Here is an 18,072-nt window from a genome sequence, read left to right on the forward strand (position 1 = left end):
GGTGGCACTCAGCAGCAGCATTCACCATATTTTGTTATCACAATAGAAGGATCCGTGTCACACATCGCTTCTGGTACGGTAATTTCTGTACCATGACAGCGCAACTAAAGACACTCACGAAAGAAGACTTTCAGAACTGTTTAGGAAAGTGGCAAGAATGATGGGATAAGTGTGTTTGAAGCAAGGGGGGGGGCTATATTTTGAGGGGCATTAATGGCAATGTGTGTTTTACTATAATATTTTTTTTAATTTTAACATTCACCGTAGTTTTTGATCACTCCTCATACATTAATTTTTCTGGATTTGTAAACCTTCCATGATAAGTCACAAACTATGTATTTTTAATTTGGGATCAAATCTTTCACAGATTGTATGAAATGGATATAAAGTACTGTAAATTCATTTGTATAATGAACCACCAACAGGCATTTAAATAAATACTGACTTTTTTATAGTCTCTCTGCTGATCGAACAGTTTAACTGTAATGATTCCATGTTACTTTGGAAAGAAAGATACAGAAGCCTAGACCATCAAGAGAGATTGACAAAATCATGCATCATGGATGGACTCAGCATTTCCAGAGCACCTGGGATATACTCACTGCCTAGCAGAGAGGTTGTATGAGATCTCTTCCTTCAAGTTGTGATCACTTCTTGGGTCATATCAGGGCTTTGCCCTAGAAATCTGTGCTAGACCACATCACCTAGGAGACATTCACAGAGAAGGAAGGATCCTAGACTCTGGAGATAGGTAGTCTTAAGTTTAAATCTGCAATGGACATTCACTGGCTATCCAGTGACTAATCTCTCTGGCTTCAGTTTCCCTATATGTAAAATGGCAGTATCTGCCTCATAGGTTTGTTCTGAGGGTTACATGAGAATGTGTAAAAACTGCTCAATAAAAAAAATTTACCTAGTTGAATGTAGAATGACATAGCCACTTTGGAAGCCACTTGGCAGTTTCTAACAAAATTAAACACACTCTTACCGTATGATCCAGCAGTCACATTGCTTGGTATATACTCAAAGAAGTTGACAATTTATGTCCGCACAAAAAACCTACACACAAAGTTTATAGCAGCTTTATTTAAAATTGCCAGAACTTAGAAGCAACCAAGTTCTTCAGTAGGTGAATGGATAAATAAACTGTTGTACATCCAGACAATGGAATATTATTCAGCTGTAAAAAAATATGGGCTATCATGTCATGAAAAGACATGGAGAAGCCTTAAATGCATGCTACTAAGTGAGAGAAGGCAATCTGAAAAGGCTATACACTATATGATTCCAACTATAATCACATTCTGGAAAAGGCAGAACTATGGCGACAAAAGATTTAAGGTGGCCAGTGGTGGGGGATGTGGGGTGATGAATAGGCCGTGAATATACTCTTATAATAATGCATACACGTATGTCATTACACATTTGTCCAAACCCGCAGAACGTACAACACCAAGGGTGAACCCTAAGGTGAACTATGAACTTTGGGTGATTATGATGTGTCAATGTAGGTTCAGCCTTGGTAAAAAATGTACCATTCTGGTGAATGATGTTGATACTGGCTATACATGTGTGGGGGCAGAGGTTATATGGGAAATCTCTGTACCTCCCTCTCAATTTTCAAACCAAAACTGCTCTAAAAATAGTCTTTCAAAATACTAGGTTGGTGCACAGGTAATTGCAGTTTAAAAGGTTAAAAAAAAAAATTGCAAAAACCGCGATTACTTTTGCACCAACCTAATAAATAAATAAATAAATAAATAAATAAATAAATAAATAAAATAATCTACATTCCACTTCTATTGAATTATGTGATCCCTTTCTCCCAAACCCAGTAACACAGTGTCAGAAACCTTTGTTTTGAGGCCAACTTCTGCTAAGACCTATGGTAACGGCAGTTTGTTTTATTTTTTAAGTATTTTAATGGCTTGTGAATTATGTGGAATAGAGCAATGCAAGGCATTTTTTCCAACAGTGTGTGAACTGCTTGTCCTTTTTCACACTTCTGTGTATACTAATATTTCTGTGTCTACATGACAAATCACTATCATCAGCATTAACTGAGTAGCTAGTGACACTACCCTAGATGCTGAAGATACAAATAATAATTTGATAGTTCCCTTACCTTCAAAGCACATGTACGGAAAGGACAAAAGCAGAAAAATACGGTAATTAACATAAATTGTGCCCAGCACTGTGCTTATTACAAGGTCCTTTTCATTTAGTCCTCACACATCCTGGTGAATTGGGTCTTACTATTATCTTGATTTTATAGTTGCATGACCTCGGGCTCAAAATGGGTAGGTAACTTGCCTAAAGAGTAAGAGGTAGAGCTATAACGTGAATTCGCAACTACTGCAATGGAGAATATTCTCCCTAAAAATGCTAGTTCTGATGTTCAGTACAGACTAAGTATTAGAACATTGCTACTCAGTGTGTGATCACATGTGATTTATGTGCTAATTTGTAAAACATTTGTTATTGGTCCACAACAAAGTAAGTAATGAAAGTGAGAGTAAGCATTTGGAAATGTTTACAGCAATATGACAGACTAATTTTATGTCTGTTAAGTCTAACAGTAAAAGCCAATTTGGTCTTATACATTGCACATGGGTCCTTTTCATTTGATTATTCCCTTTTATTGTATTTGATCGAAGCATCGCTTCATGACTGATTGGAAATTAAAAAATCCAAACCAAAACAAAACAAACCTTGGCCCTTCACCACCAATGGTGTGGTGAATCCAAAGGACAGTGAGGTGGGACAGTGTCATAGATGAAGTAGGAATTATGATGACAGTGTGAACAGCTAATGATAACTGGGTACTTACTATGAGCCCATTATTGTGCTTAGTTTCTCCTTCTTTCTCTCTTTTTCTCTGTGTGTATGTGTATATACAGAAGGTGCCAAAAAAAGTATACACATTTTAAGAAAGGGAAAAACTGTATTAAAATTGTAATACTCACTATATACCAATAACAAAAGATGAATACAAGACATGTGTATACATTTTTTTGGCACCTCCAGTATACACACACACACACACACACACACACACACAGGCACACACACGTATATATCATATATACATATATGTATATACATATACATCTGTGTATAGAGAGAGTTATCATTTAACATCTCACAACAACTTTAGCACTTTGACGTAGATATTTATGATGCCTGTTTTACTTGATTATGTTCTGGATATTGCTGCTAATATCTACTTCTCCCCCCAGAGTTATTCTTTGCTAAAAACCAAACCAACAGGGTTCCTCATATTATTACCAAGGCTATTCCATAAATACGTAAGGGTGGAGAATAATTATGCTCCCCACCCTGAAATAAAAACCTGTAATTTTACTTCTTCCCTCTTTTCTGTATTTCAGATGGTACTTAGTGACAGGTTGGAATAGCTGTGTCAGGGGCGTCTGGGTAGAGCCTTTATTCCGTCAGTGCCATGCACAGCCTTTCCAATAGCTGCCACCCACTTTTCCTGGAATGAGTAAAAATGTTTTGTTGTGAATGAAGAGTGCTGATTGAATTGACTGCATCCCTTGTGTACTTCCTGGAGTTTGGTGTGTTTATTTAAAAAAAAAAAAAAAAAAGATTGATTGCTATGAACAGTACAACATGGGACCAGTTTGCTGAAAATACTTATTCTATAGGCAGAGTGATGGGAAATAATTAATTTGACTAAATGGGGATAATAATGTGCTATAGGGAAACATGACCATATTACACTAATTTTTACCTTGAGTAGAACATGGGCTTTTGAAAAAGTTTACTGGTTACTTGATTGTATCTTTAAGTGTTCTTTTATAGGTGTCTACTAATGTAAAACAAAATGTGCAGAATGTAGCTTTGGAAAGAATAGATAACATACTACCGCAGATGCTGACTCCATTTGAGGACATGGCAATGTAAAGCTGTTCCTCAGCATAGAAAGTTGTATGAAGGGCAGGAGCGAAGCACGTGACCTACGCTGGCTTAGTTTTAGAAGAAGATTGGAATAATGTACAGGAACATTACTTTCAACACAGACATAAATGGGACGTATTTTGTATGTTTTAGCTCTTTCTGCGGATGCTTCCACATAGTATTAATCTCCTTATGCCCATTTCTTGTGTTTATATAAACATTGCTATGTATTAAATTTCCATAGCAATTATCCCTGTTTGTGTAGCTATCTTAAATACTGATGTGAATAATTACTACTGGGAGAAACAGTCTCTGGCACACCCTGTTTTTCAATGTTGTGGTTTTGTTTTCTTTACTAATTTGTTTTTCTTTTCCCATTTTAAATCTTTTTTTCCCCCTTGCATTAACTTACGTATCTTTATGTGAATTGAAATAATGAGCATGTCTGCTCTCTGAAAGGCAGTTTGATGAATCTGAAAATGAATATGTCACATAGATGCGAGTGCTGTCAGTACTTTCCTAAGTAAACACATATGACTCTATCTTAATCACTGGCATTTTCTAGAATGGCACAGTGAAAGTAATAGGGCCATGCTAAGGATTCTCATTGTCACCACGCTGTGTTTCTGACAAAGATTGCTCTTACTATGATGTATTTTGATCCAATTTCTAAAACATTTACTCTAAGCTAATGCTGCTGATCTAAACTAAAGCAAAGCCTGAATAATCAGGTAAAAAATGGATTTTTAAAAGCTCTGCTTTATCTATATCGGTCTTCTTTCCGAAATTGCTAAGTAATTGAATGACCTTCCCCTTCACTTTAAATGTGCCAATCTGGAGTCTGTTAGAGAACATGTGCTAGAAAGAAGTCTCTCTCTCTCTCTCTCTCTCTCTCTCTCTCTCTCTCTCTCTCTCTCTCTCGTTTCGCTCCTTTAACATCTATTGACTGAGCTCACTGGTTGTCAAGCTTATTCTTGTGAAGTTCCTGGTAAATATGGTGCTTTTTACCACATATCGTTTTGAGGATATTAACATCAAAATAGATAATTTTTTATGTGTTTGTAAAATTAAATAAATACTTGTTTATATTAGATTCCAAAATGTAAAAACATTAGTAGACACCAACATTTTAAGAAGGGGGAAAAAAAAAGGATAGACTGTATGGTTATGAGAGACATTTCTCCTCATTAAATTAACTTTTTTCCTCTGAGTAAAATTGACGGATGGTTCTATGTGGAGTGAAATATTTGCTCCAGCTCACAAAATAGCACTTCTTGATGGGAGCTTAATTGAGACACGTATTATTTTTCCATGTGTGCCAAGAGTACTAAGAGGAACAGCTCAGCCTCTGCACTCAAAGAGCTCATAGTCTTGTAGGAAAAACTCACAAATGGCACAGCTATGAAACAATATGGAATTGGAGGTCAAAGAAGGTCAAGCAGTGCCAGGTACTTCCCTGACAGGCTGGGAGGGTCTGCAAAGATTGCCTAGAGGAAGTGCAAGTGAGTTCATGAAGTGCCGCGGGGGATCCTGCAAAGGGTGAGACCAGGAAGTCGGAGCCCTGTCATTTAAGCAGGCTTGTACACAAATTACAATTCAAAGTGGTAGGTGCACAATACTGTGTACACACTGAGAGGAATGCATCTATTTCTGCCCAAATGGGAAGAAGAAGACAGAAAGGGAATGAATGATAAGTAAGATGAGCATTGAAAAGGTACAGTAGTCCCCCCGTATCCATGAGGGACACACGTTCCCAGATTTCTAGTGGATGCCAGAAACTTCGGATAGTACTCAACCCTTTATATACTTTATTTTTTCCTATACATACATGATAAAGTGTAATTCATAAATTAGGCACGGTAGATGAACAATAACTAATAATATAGTAGAACAATTATAACAATATACTATAATAAAAGTTATAGGAATGTGTCTCTGTCCCCCACAGTAGCTTATTGTACTGTACTCACCCTTCTTGTGATGATGTGAGATGACACAACACCTATGTGATGCGATGAAGTGAGCTACTCAGAACGATCCTTAATTTAAAACTAATGACTTGTTTCTGGATTTTCCATTTAATATTTTTAACGCACAGTTGACCACGGGTAACTGAAACCATGAAAAGTGAAATCATAGATAAGGAGGGACTACTGTATCGTGGTCTTGAAAATAGCACACTAAAAAATAACCCCCACCCCCCCATCCAAAAAAAAAAAAACTGGTTTGGATACAACTCTTTTTAGATAAACACAGCATTGAAGTCTTGCTCTATTACATAGATATATGCTGGCTTAGGAGAAGCAGGGTAGTTATCAGAAATTTTAAATTGAGGAGTTGTTTTCCTTCACAGGGAAAATACATCACAACCAGGAATAAATATCTGCACATGGTGAATTCCTTCCTGTCCACCCCAGTGCTAAAGAAGGCCATACACATTTGGTTTAGTTAGCAGATACCTCTTGGGGGCTAAACACTGAATCAACAACTACACAACAGAACTGAATGCTTTCCCTAAATGGGACAAGATGGCTGCAATGAACATGAAGCCTGCTTGTTGGAGTAGGAGTTGATTGTGGATACTAGCAGTAATTTGAGATTCAGTTCATTTACATGTGATGCAAATTACCGTGGTGAAATGAAAACCCAAACAATTAGTCTTCTTTCTTCACTGAGTGAGCAAGCCTTTGTGTGGATCCCCAAGATAGTAAGATTCCACCCAATGGATGCAAATACCCATCTAATAAGAAGTGAAATGTTCTCCGAGCAAAAAGACACTGAAGGGAATCTTCAATGTTTGTCCCCTGAAAACACTGAACCACACCGACTTTTTGGCAATATTATGAAAAACTATCCCCATTATGACCTTGAGCGAGCTGTCACTTATCGAATGCTTACTATATGTACCAAGATTTTTTCCAAGAATTTTACCTGGTCAATCCATTTAACCTTTACGGTAGGAGTGATGTACTGATGTGTTATATTATTATCCATAATTATTCACAGATGATGAAACTGGGACACACAGAGGTTAAGTGACTAACCAAAGGTCATCCAATTGACGGCAGAGGCAAGATCTGGGCACACAGACCTTGACTCCAGAGCTTGTTCAATCACCATACTATAGTACAGCTTTCAGGGTATCGCCATTCATGTATTTGTAATTTTGAGTTCTAAAAATACACCAAGAGTAAGATGAGAAATTACTAATTTTGATGTGCAGAGTTAGTTTTTTCCAATTCAGCTAATTTTCCAAAATTGATAACCTCACTACAGCAGCATCTTGACCATTAGGAAAGACACAGGAATATTATTTTTCTTCCAAAGTTAGGAAATATAAAACAATTATTCTTATATTTATACATGAATATATCAAAATACCAGGCATGTATTATATGAATTTTTGAGGTAAAATGTGAGAATTTACTTTGCAGTAAGCCATTGAGGCTTCAATTCTCCAGGCTTCCTGGATGTGAGTTTCCCCCAATCCTCCATGAGGGACACTTTGGGACAGGGTAAGGAGTACTGTTCAAACAAACTTGACAGTGCGCCTCAGAACTAGAAGAATTGTATCTAAAACTTCAAAATCTCTGCCTTGGGAACATACATATTTTTAATAATCAGAGAAATCTTTCATATTCACCATCATCAATAGTCAATATTTACTATTGACAGAAAGCATTGCTAGATTTTGAAAACCAATATATGTGAGATATATTTTTTCCTTTCCCATCCCTTAAGAGTTGTACAGTCCTACTAGGAAACAATATATAAACCAAAAAAATGAAAAATAATATTAGTCAATGCTCAATAATTGACATTGTGATCTATAAGAGTGTAGAAATTGATAAAAACTGGGATTCCCCATATCCCAAATATATTTAGAAGAGAGCAGTTAGCTTGGGCAGCCCATTTCAAGAGCAGTAACTTCATAGTGAAGAGAGGTGTTCTCAGTCTAACCACCCATGTAAACTTGAGACTGGTGTAAATCAACCTCTACCAAAGAGTTGTCCAGCCTTGGATTGAATGCTCAAGGATGCTTGGATTGATGCTAACCTCACAGGTAAATTAAGTTCTTACCTGAGTGTCAGACAGACTTTCCATATGTGGAAGCAAGAGTCTCTCAATTGATTCTATTCATCAATCCATCTTCCAACATTTGGGATCTTACAAAGTAGATCTATATTCTCTTCTAAATGGTATCACTTCGAATATTAGAAAATTATCATTGTGATTATCTGAGTCTCCTAAGAGCAAACACTTTTGTGCTAAAAGTAGTATTCTTATGTTTTTTAATTTTTTTTAACTTTCCTCCTTCTAGTCTGCTGAACATATTTCAAGTTCTTTCTCAAATTGTGGGTGACCAGGATTGAACATAACCATTTAACCAGCTCAGAGAAGACCTGTCAACAGCCCCTGTTAGAAAACATGCTTCTAGTAATGCATTCTAAACTTCCATTAACTATTTGATTATTGTTGATTAACACTGAATTCATTGTCCAGTAAATTACCTAGAATTTTTTCATATGCTTCTGTTAAGCCTTGTTTCTCCCATTCTAGTCTTATGCAGTTTTTTTAGATCCAAGTTTATGTCATTATACTCATAATGTATCCTTTTAAATTTCATCTTGTTTTATTTTGCTCATTGCTCAAATGGTAAAGATTTTTTTTTTAATTGAGATATAATTGACATATAATAGTGTCTTAGTTTAAGGTGTACAGTGTGTTGGTTTAATACATTGATATATTGCAATATGATTATCACTGTAGCGTTAGCTAATACCTCCATCACGTCACATAATTATCATTTCTTGTTTGTGGTGAGAACATTTAAGATCTAGTCTCTTAGCAATTCTGACACATATAATACAGTATTGTTAACTATAGCCACAATGCCATGCGTTAGATCTCCAGAACTTATTCGTCTTCTAGTTGCAAGTTTGTACCCTTTGAATGGCATCTGCTTAGTTCCCTCCACCTTTCAACCCCTGGTAACTATCATTCTAGTCTGTTTCTACAAGTTAAGGTTCTTTAGCTTCCACGTGTAAGTGACACCATACAGTTTTTGTCTTTCTCTGTCTGCTTTATCTCACTTAGCATAATACCCTCAAGGTCAATCCATCTTGTCACAATTGGCAGAATTTCTTTCTTATGGCTATTCGTATGTATATATTCCATATCTCTTTATCCATCCATTCATTGACAAACACCGGTTACAGGTTGTTTCCCTGTCTCAGCTATTGTGAGTAATACTATAATAACATGAGAGTGCAGACATCTTTTCTATATCCTGTTTTCATTTCCTTTGGACATATATCCAGAAGTGAGATTGCTGGATCACATGTAGTTCTAGTTTTAATTTTTGAGGAACCTCCATACTGTTTTCCATGGTGGCTGAACCAATTTACATTCCCCCTAACAGCGCGCAAGCGTTCTCTTTTCTCCACATCCTCAACAATACTTGTTATTTCTTGTCTTTTTGTTAGTAGCTAGTCTAACAGGTGATGTGATACCTCCTTGTGGTTTCGATTTGCATTTCTCTGATGATTACTGATGTTGATAATCTTTTCATGTACCTGTTGGTCTTCTGAATGTCTTCTTTTGAAAAATGTCTATTCACTTCCTCTGCCCATTTTTTAATTGGATTTTTTTATGTTGACTTGTATGAGTTCTTTATGTATTTTGGAAATTAAGCCTTTATCAGATACAGGTTTGCAAATATTTTCTCCCATCCATTCTGTAGGTTGCCTTTTTATTTTGTTGATTGTTTCTTTTGCTGTGCAGGAGCTTTTTAGTTGGATGCAGCCCCATTTGTTGATTTTTGCTTTTGTTGTATAAAGATGGTTTTGGTTATTGCATCTGAAGCCTAAAAAGGGGAAGAGGCAACATGGAGTAAAATTGTGGCAGCTGGAAGTAAGATCAGAATTTTCTCCTCGTTTCTTGGAAGATACAGCAATGCACAACAGAGGAAAAGCCCACACTGATGACTAACTCAGATTTATGGATTTTCCTTGCTAATAAATTAACCTAAGCTTTGAGGGGAAATGATGCTGCTGGAGGGATTAATATTTATTCCACGACAGCTTTCCGAGCACCTCACTATGAGAACTAAATGAAGCATTTCCAGAGGTGGCGTGTGTGTGAGAGGAGCAGTCTGGGTGCCCCTGCACATGCCCCAGCCCTTTTCTGCCCCTGGATCATGGGCCTTTCCAGGGCTGCATAGCTCATAAAGTCTGCAGTCCCAATTTTGTGCACAGGTATGTACTTCTTTGCAAAGGAGAAACCAATTTCCCCTGCCTCTATCCTGTGAAATTAAATGATTTCTTGAAAGTCCTTCTGCCTAGCGAGTTAGAAAAAAGAACTAGCCTCCACGTGGTTGAGAATTTCAGTCCTTGATGCTGCATTGTTTTGCGAACTTTTTTCTTCTTTCATTTATGATATTCAGACAATTTATTTTGCTTAAAACTAGATTTGGTGAACTCTAAGGATAAAAACTTAACAGTTGTACAGATTTTGCGTTCTGTATTTACAGATAAACCCCAGTGAGTTACCTTCAGCACCACTGTTTACAGTGGCACACAGGAAGCAGAGGCAAATGAAGATTTTAGGATATGATCATGTAGTACCCAAGAGCATATACCCTGTTCGCCATGCTTGGTCACCCAGAGACACATTTAGGAAGGCACTTCCTCAGCACTGTCACCAAGTAGCTCTCAGATAGTTTTTCTTCCCCCAGATCTTTGTGTCTCAGTTTTTGGACAATGCAGCTATGCAGCAAAATATGACAGCAGACTGTTGTTCTTCTCCATAGTTGTATACCAGGCAGTCCAGGGAAGTTTAGGTTATGAACACTGTTGAGGTGCTAAACTTATAGGGTGGTATTCAGCCACATAGACAGATCAGTCAGAGAAATAGAAGCAACCTGCTCCAAATGGTATAGGAATCTACACAAAAGAAATCAGTGCAGAATAATTTTATTTTTTTTCCAGAAGGAAGATGTTTATGACACAATACACACAATTACATCAGAAAAGCACAGAGAAGGCATTCTCCTATGATTTTTTGTTTTTAGCTAGCCAAAAGACGCAGCAGACAGTGAAAGGTCTTGCAAATCTAACATGTGATATTTAGACCCCTTTACTGTATTTTAAACCACAGCATCCCTAGAGAGTCTCTGAATAAATTGACACACGAGGTAGCATTTTTCAAAATTGAATATTTAACAGTAAGGAAATCAAGGTATTCAATTCTCAAGAAAGTTATTGAATCTTTCTGCACACTTTTGGGATATAGATTAAGACCTCTGTCTTATACAAAGCTAGTGTGTTTTTTTTTTTTTTGTGTGTGTGTGTGTGTGTGTGTGTGTGCTGTGTTTCTAAAGGAAAAAATAACACAAAAATCATTGAACGTATTTTCTAGCTGGTTAGGCAAACAAATGCATAAAACTTAAAACATGAGCAGTGATGATACGTAATATGGAGACAAATTAAGCAAGGGTGACAGGTCATGCTAGGAGTGGAGTGAAGGACTTGTGATTTTTAAGTAAGGCCGCAGGGACGATTTCACTGAGAATGTAACATATGAGTAAAGACTTGGCAGAGACAAGCCCTGAGAACAGTAAGTGCAAATGCCCTGACTGTTCCAGGTATGGTTGGGGAGCAGCAAGGAGGCCATTGAGGTTACACAGAGTGAGTGAGGACGAAAGAATAGGAGATGCTTCACAGAAGACCAAGTTGCAAAAACATTGGCTTTTACTCTCAGTAAAATGGGAAGGCACTGGAAGATTTAGAGTGAATTTAGGGTAGAAGGTTCTTTGCTGAAATCATCTACTTAGGTTTTAAAAGACTCACTTTGACTGTTGTGCTGACAACAGAGTGGACCAGGAAGGGGAAGGGGTGAGGAGTAGAGGGGGCAGAGGGGACCAGTTCAGAGGTCTCATATTTGCTGATCTGCTGATGTGAGATCTGAATGAAACAGAAGAGTCGAGGCTGACTGCAGAGTTTTTTTGTTCTTAGTAATTAGAAAGATGAGGCTTTTCATTTACTGAAAGTGGGAAAACTGTGGGAGGAACAGGTTTGGGGGGGAAGATAATAGGGTCAGATTAAAACACGTTACGTTTGAGATGCCAAGTTGAGAAAGCCAAATGTAGGTGTCAGGTAGGTGGTTAGATTACATGTGTCCTGAGTTCAGGAAAAGAGTCACCTTATTGGACATGTATATTTGAGACGTTTGAACAGAGAACTAGTAAAAATCTCAATAAGTTCAGTAAAGAAATGATGGCGAAGAGAATTCTGAGGATAGAGTACTGTGGTCATCCAAAATTTAGAGGTGAGGGAAATAAAAAGGAAATAACAGAATAGACTGAGAAGTGACTAGTGAGATTGAAACCAAAATGGTGAGTGTGGTACCTGGGAGGCAAGAGAAAAAATTGTTTCAAAGAGGATAGAGTGATCACTGTCAAATGCTGATGGGCCCAGAAAATTATGATAAAATGACTCAGATTTAACATGGGGACTTTGTGATGCATACAAAAAACAGTGTCAGTGGAGGGATAGGGTAACTGTCCTATTTTCCTAATTTCTGCAGTCAAATTTACTTCTAGACTATTTCCAAACAGAAAAGCATCGGGTTTTATTTCAGCTAGTCATTAAACCCAGGATCATATTTTATCAGTTTCAGGGCACCCGCTTCTTACATTCTCCTCCTTCCCTCTGATTTTGTTTTCTTCTGATTGAAGTAGATTCTAGCAAGGATTTGAGGAATAAACTCAGTTTATGTGTCATAAATTATCTTCTTAAATTTTTGTTTAGCTAAACATAAAGTTGTAGGTGATGCTTTTTCTCCCTCAGGACTTGAAAAACATTACTCTGTTGCCCATTGCCTTCTGGCCTCTAATATTGCTCGGGAAGGCTCCTGTCAGTACAAGTTACTCCTCTATAGATAATTCAGCTTATTTCTTCGTCTTGGAGTTCTGTGCTTTTATTATAATGCAAGTGTGGATTTTTTTTTTTTTAATCAATTTTGCTCAGTATGTCTTATGCTCTTTCAGTGTGAGATTTTGTTTCATTTTGTTTTCTTCCAGTTCTGGAAAGCTCTCAGCCAACTGCCCTGAAAATAATATTTCCCTGACAATCAGTTAACTCTCTCCTCACGATGAAAATCTTGTTGGACACATACTGAAGCTTTTCAGTATTACTGCTGTATTTGTCTCCTTTTGTGTTTCATCTTCTTATCTCTTTTTGCTGAATTCTAGGTATGGTCCTTTGGTATTATCACTTACTCTCTTTGGGAAGATATTATTCCATCTGAATCTGTTTAATGGCTATATGGTTTTGTTTTTACATTTCTATTTTTCCATTCTTCCTATTCTTGTTTCGTATTTGCCTATATTTATTTTTATTATTTCTTGTTCTCTTATATTCTTTCCCTTATCACAGTGTTTACCTTAAACATATGCTCATTAAACTAATTTTAGATGATTTTGCTCTTTGCATTTGATCAGGAGTATATTCATCTCCTGATTGTTGAGTGGCTTTTTGTTTTTTAGTGTTAATTTGTAATTTTTGCCTTCAGGCAACACATCGAGGGAGAGGCATATTTCTCACTCTCTCTCACTCTTTTTGATGTAATGCTATCCACTTGTCTCCACTGGTCCCTGACACCCTCAGTCCCATAGCAGCTCTCTAACCGGCATCTCAGGATTCCCTCCCATCCAGCTATGGTTCTGGAGGCGTCCCTGACCCAGACACTGAACTCGTGGGCTGCTTGGCCTAGGTCAGGTCTGGATGGCTTTCTCTGCATCCTTGCTCTCCTGCAGCTAGGCATCCTTGAATGGAACAGAAAGTATTTTCAGCATCTTTTTTATGAGTCGCATAACACAGCCCCTGATTTTACGATCAGAGCCTGGAATCTGGCCTCCCATTACTCACAATGGAGCATTGTGTACCCCACTGGAGTATAAGACCTTTGTACTTGTCTGTTCCTACACCTGGATTACAAAATGACTGTGGCTTTAGCCCCCATTTACCAACCATTGTGGTTTTCTCGTCTGTTTATGGTCTAAAAAGATGCTTATCTTGTTTTCAAGAATACAGTTGTTTTTTTTTAAATTTCTGTCATTGTATTTAGAATTTAGAACTAAAAATGTAAGTTTTAGAGTGTGAGTTCACAATGCCAAAACAACCTGAAGTACTTTATGTTTTTAATACATATTGCTCTCCATCACACACATGGCCATATATGTCTATGATTTACACACACTGCATATTTGTAAAAAAAACATCATTCAGTAGAATTCATTCCTTTTTCTAAGACGTCGTGCTAAATTTGATATTATTCTACTGAAACAAAAACTTTTTTATCCTAAACAAAGTCCTACGTCAGGGTTCTGCTTTTAAATGGGAAGCAACTCATTTGGCCTGATTTATAAGGTCACAAGTAGGGCATCCTGTACCCCAATATTTTTCTTATCTGCCGTGATATATAATATAAATTCCACCGAAGTAATTCTCTGGGATTGGATGACTTTTTATCTTTTCACAATTCTCTACTACATGAAAATAAATTTGGGTGGTGAAGGAAAAGGACACGATGTCTTTACAACAAGGTTACCTAACAGAGAATCAGGCATTTTGCCAGTGTAATTGAGATTAGGCCCCTGGAGGGTGAGCCGGAAGTGCCAAAAAGGAGATTGAGTGTTTTAGAAGGAGCTGAGAGAGCACGAAAAACAAACTTGATCTTCCTCACAATGTTACATAGTTAGAAACCTCGCAACAATGATTTATAAAGCTCAATTAACCTCACTGTAAACATCAGTGGAGAAACCAGCAATATACACTCCCTATAACCATTTAAAAGTGCTTGTAAAGGGAAGCAGATGTAACCGTTTCTGAGTAAAGAAAGAAGTTAAAAATAAACTTTCAAATCTTATCCTATTGACCTCACCAACTGCTTCTGATTATGTGGCAAAGTTGTTACTATAATTTTATGCAGCAGATAATGATAGAAATTGGTCCCCAAAGTTTTGAGGATGCTCTAAAACCTCTTCTGGAGCATATTTAATTTGACTGCCAAAGCTTATTTGTTTTCACCTGTTCTTAAACTCTCATCTCGCTGCCCCTACACTTTAATTACATTATGCTTCCTTCAGCACCCGCAACTTATCTTTATTGTAATTTTTTCATACCTTATGTTTTCTCTCTTCTTCCAGCCAGTCCAGTACTAAAGTAGCTGAAATGCGCAAAAGGCAACAGTCGCAAAATGAAGGAGCACCGGCTGTGTCCCAAGCCCCCGGAAACCAGAGGCCCAACAACACGTGCTGCTTTTGTTGGTGCTGTTGCTGCAGCTGCTCCTGGTATGTGCTGTTACCTGTATGATGTGGGGGAACAGCTAGCGTGCACGTGCACATCAGTTCTTGGGACCACACAAACTTCTCCGTCGGTCCTTTGTTTCTTTTCTTTTGTCTTTACAAGTAGGAAGTATTGGAGACCACCATTGGTCGAATGCAAGCATTTCCATATGCAAAATATATTTCTCAGCATCTGCATTTAAATCGATAGTAAAGAATGAAAAATTGCATCATGTTTTCCTTCATCTGTGCCTCTTACAGATATGGGTAAACATAAGATGCTTATACATTTATCTAACAATGAACAGGATTCTCCAATGCTACCGAAGGTCCAAGAAGATGAAGGTATCTAGTAGTCTTACATTCAGTGTCCAATGCTATGTTTCAGTTATGTGCTGTTCATAGGATGCCGGTCATCCAGTCGCAGAGTTAAGGTGGCAACCTCGGCCTCAAAGTTCTGACAAAGGCAGAAAAGAAGTACCACACACTCATGTCGACAGATCTAAAAGCAGGGGCTATGAAGGGTATGAAGGCCAAGTCAGTTAATTAAAAATTCTGAACTTAGAGCCAGAGAATCTGCTTTCCATTGTGATTTTATCACTGACAGCCTCCGTGACATCGAAGCTCTAATCTGTTTTGTGGCTTCCTCATTGGCAAAATGATGAAGAGTTAAAGTTGATTCCTGAGGTCCTGTCTGATGCTAAATGGCCATGATTCAGGCACTTCAGAACACTTGCTCCAGTTTCAAATTCCCAAAGAGCCTTCAAATAAGAAAATCAGTGAGATCCAGAATCCTCAGATTTATGCATATGATGTATCAGGGCTATGCTAGATTTCACGGAACTTTCCATAGAACCATAAATTTCAAGGTCCCCTAAGATCCAATTCACAGGAGAATCTTCTGGATTAGCAGGGGTCTTCTGGAGCTCCCTGAACTATTTCAGAACCCTAAAGAATGGCCCAAACGCTTGAGTCATCTTGTTGTGTATGATCTCTACAATTTCCCAACATCCATCCAGTGATCGTTATGATAAGGTGGCATGATGTTCTATCACTGCGGCCAAAATGGAAGATGAAACGTGTCATGCCACAGTGGTAGCTTGGTGTTCAACAAGCTCTGACCCCTCTAGAAAACGTCATTTCCAGAAAACCATCAGATATTGTAGCAATTCGGAAGGATTAAAGTGGTTTTGATAAATATCAAAATTGCTTCCCAGACAATGATTCTTTGTTATGGAAAGTCATATGCTATTCCTTTTCTTTCATTTTTAAGCCTTCACTATTTCAGAAGGAGGACACAGACTTCTAGGAGAGGAAAATATTTCAATAAATTTGTGTATATATTTTTTCCTGTGTCACTCCTAAAGAGATCACAAGCTCTGGTCTTAATCCATGAAACACAGTGTAGTGACTTAATATGGCGGTTCTGAATTCACACCGCCTGGGCTCCAATCTTGTCTACACCCATCACTATCTTTTTTACCTTCAGCAAGATATTTAATGTCCTCAGATTCCTCATCTGTCAAGTGACAGTAATGAGAATCCCTACCTCCTAAGGTTGTTGTAAACATTAAATGAAATAAAACACATACAAGCTGAGAACAGTGCCTGACACATGGTATGCATTTAATAAGATTTAGCTCACTGGGCTACAATGCACTTCATACTGGAAAAATACAATCTCTTTAAAGAAGAGCTGGCTTAAAATAATGTATATTAAAAAAAAATCAGCAGTGGATATAATACGAAAGTATGTTGGAAAAGAAAGCTATTTCATTTAAATTCTGTATAAAAAGTCACAAATACCTTGTTACACAGTGCTGAGAATTATACTTCTATTTCTCGTTTGCACCATGATATGTTCCAGCAGTCAGTATATGATTTTATGTATCTGCCAAAATTTATTTCTGAATTGTTTCAGAGTTAAGACACCAAAACCCAAAACAGATAGAGTACTGACGTTTTACTTCACTCTATTTGTTTGCTGTAAAGCAAACAAAACAAATATCTGCTGTATCTGCTATAAAGCTGATATTTGGCAAAATTTGCTTTTATTCTTAAAGTGTACATAAAATAACAAAATATTCAGCATGAGCTTGTGAGCAGCAGATTATCAGAGAACACAGACTTTGGATCTGGAATAGCTTTTGGAAATCGCATTAACTCTCCACTCCTCTAGGGTGACATGTATTTGGACCCCAAACACACGGTGCCTTTGGTAAGTGTTCTATTAGTTCTCGACTAGAGTATTGTTGTTAAGAACTGTGTTGGCAATGAGTCATGGATGTTTGAGTCTAGGCCATAAAATGCACAAACTATAAATTTACAAGTCTTCTATATATGATAAATGAGAGGAAAGTTTTAATGTAAACAACTTAATGAAAACAATGAGAGTTGAGCTGTCTTGTTATCTCATTGCAAGAGAAACTGTCCTTTATACATGCATTTTAAAAATATCATTACTTTTGTACTTTGAGTTTGGGGTGGGAGGAAGCATGTAAAGGCTTATTAGAGTGGGGGGAAAAAGAAAGAAAATGTTCTTCAAATTTTCCAGGCTAGGTCAAAGAAGCAGAACAAAAAGAAACACTGAAAAATGTAATTTAGGGACAAAAATAAGTTAGAAATCAAAATATGAAGTAACTGTCATTTGCAATAGGAGCAGTTGTCATATAGCTGATTTTACCTCCTTTTAAGGAAATACAGTGCTGCGAAAAGAAATTTCTATATCTAGTAATAAGAATAAATATAATACCTCAACCTAGCTTCATGCTATGGGTTCTTTAAACAATACAGCATTTCCCTCA

General features: G+C 37.3%; 1 protein-coding gene across 3 annotated transcripts in view; it reads left to right on the forward strand.

Annotated features, from left to right (window-relative positions):
• The window catches only part of RGS17 (regulator of G protein signaling 17), a 93,900-nt gene that overhangs the window by 50,917 nt on the left and 24,911 nt on the right, over positions 1 to 18,072 (forward strand). For all 3 annotated transcript variants that reach the window (XM_019749264.3, XM_019749263.3, XM_019749265.3), the window contains one exon: positions 15,131 to 15,274. In XM_019749264.3, coding sequence (XP_019604823.1) covers positions 15,156 to 15,274 — 119 coding nt within the window. In that variant the 5' untranslated portion in view covers positions 15,131 to 15,155. The remainder of the gene's footprint in view (positions 1 to 15,130; positions 15,275 to 18,072) is intronic.

Source organism: Rhinolophus sinicus, chromosome 2 (genome assembly GCF_057876585.1).
Source record: "Rhinolophus sinicus isolate RSI-liver-muscle chromosome 2, RSI-T2T, whole genome shotgun sequence".
Classification (NCBI taxonomy): domain Eukaryota; kingdom Metazoa; phylum Chordata; class Mammalia; order Chiroptera; family Rhinolophidae; genus Rhinolophus; species Rhinolophus sinicus.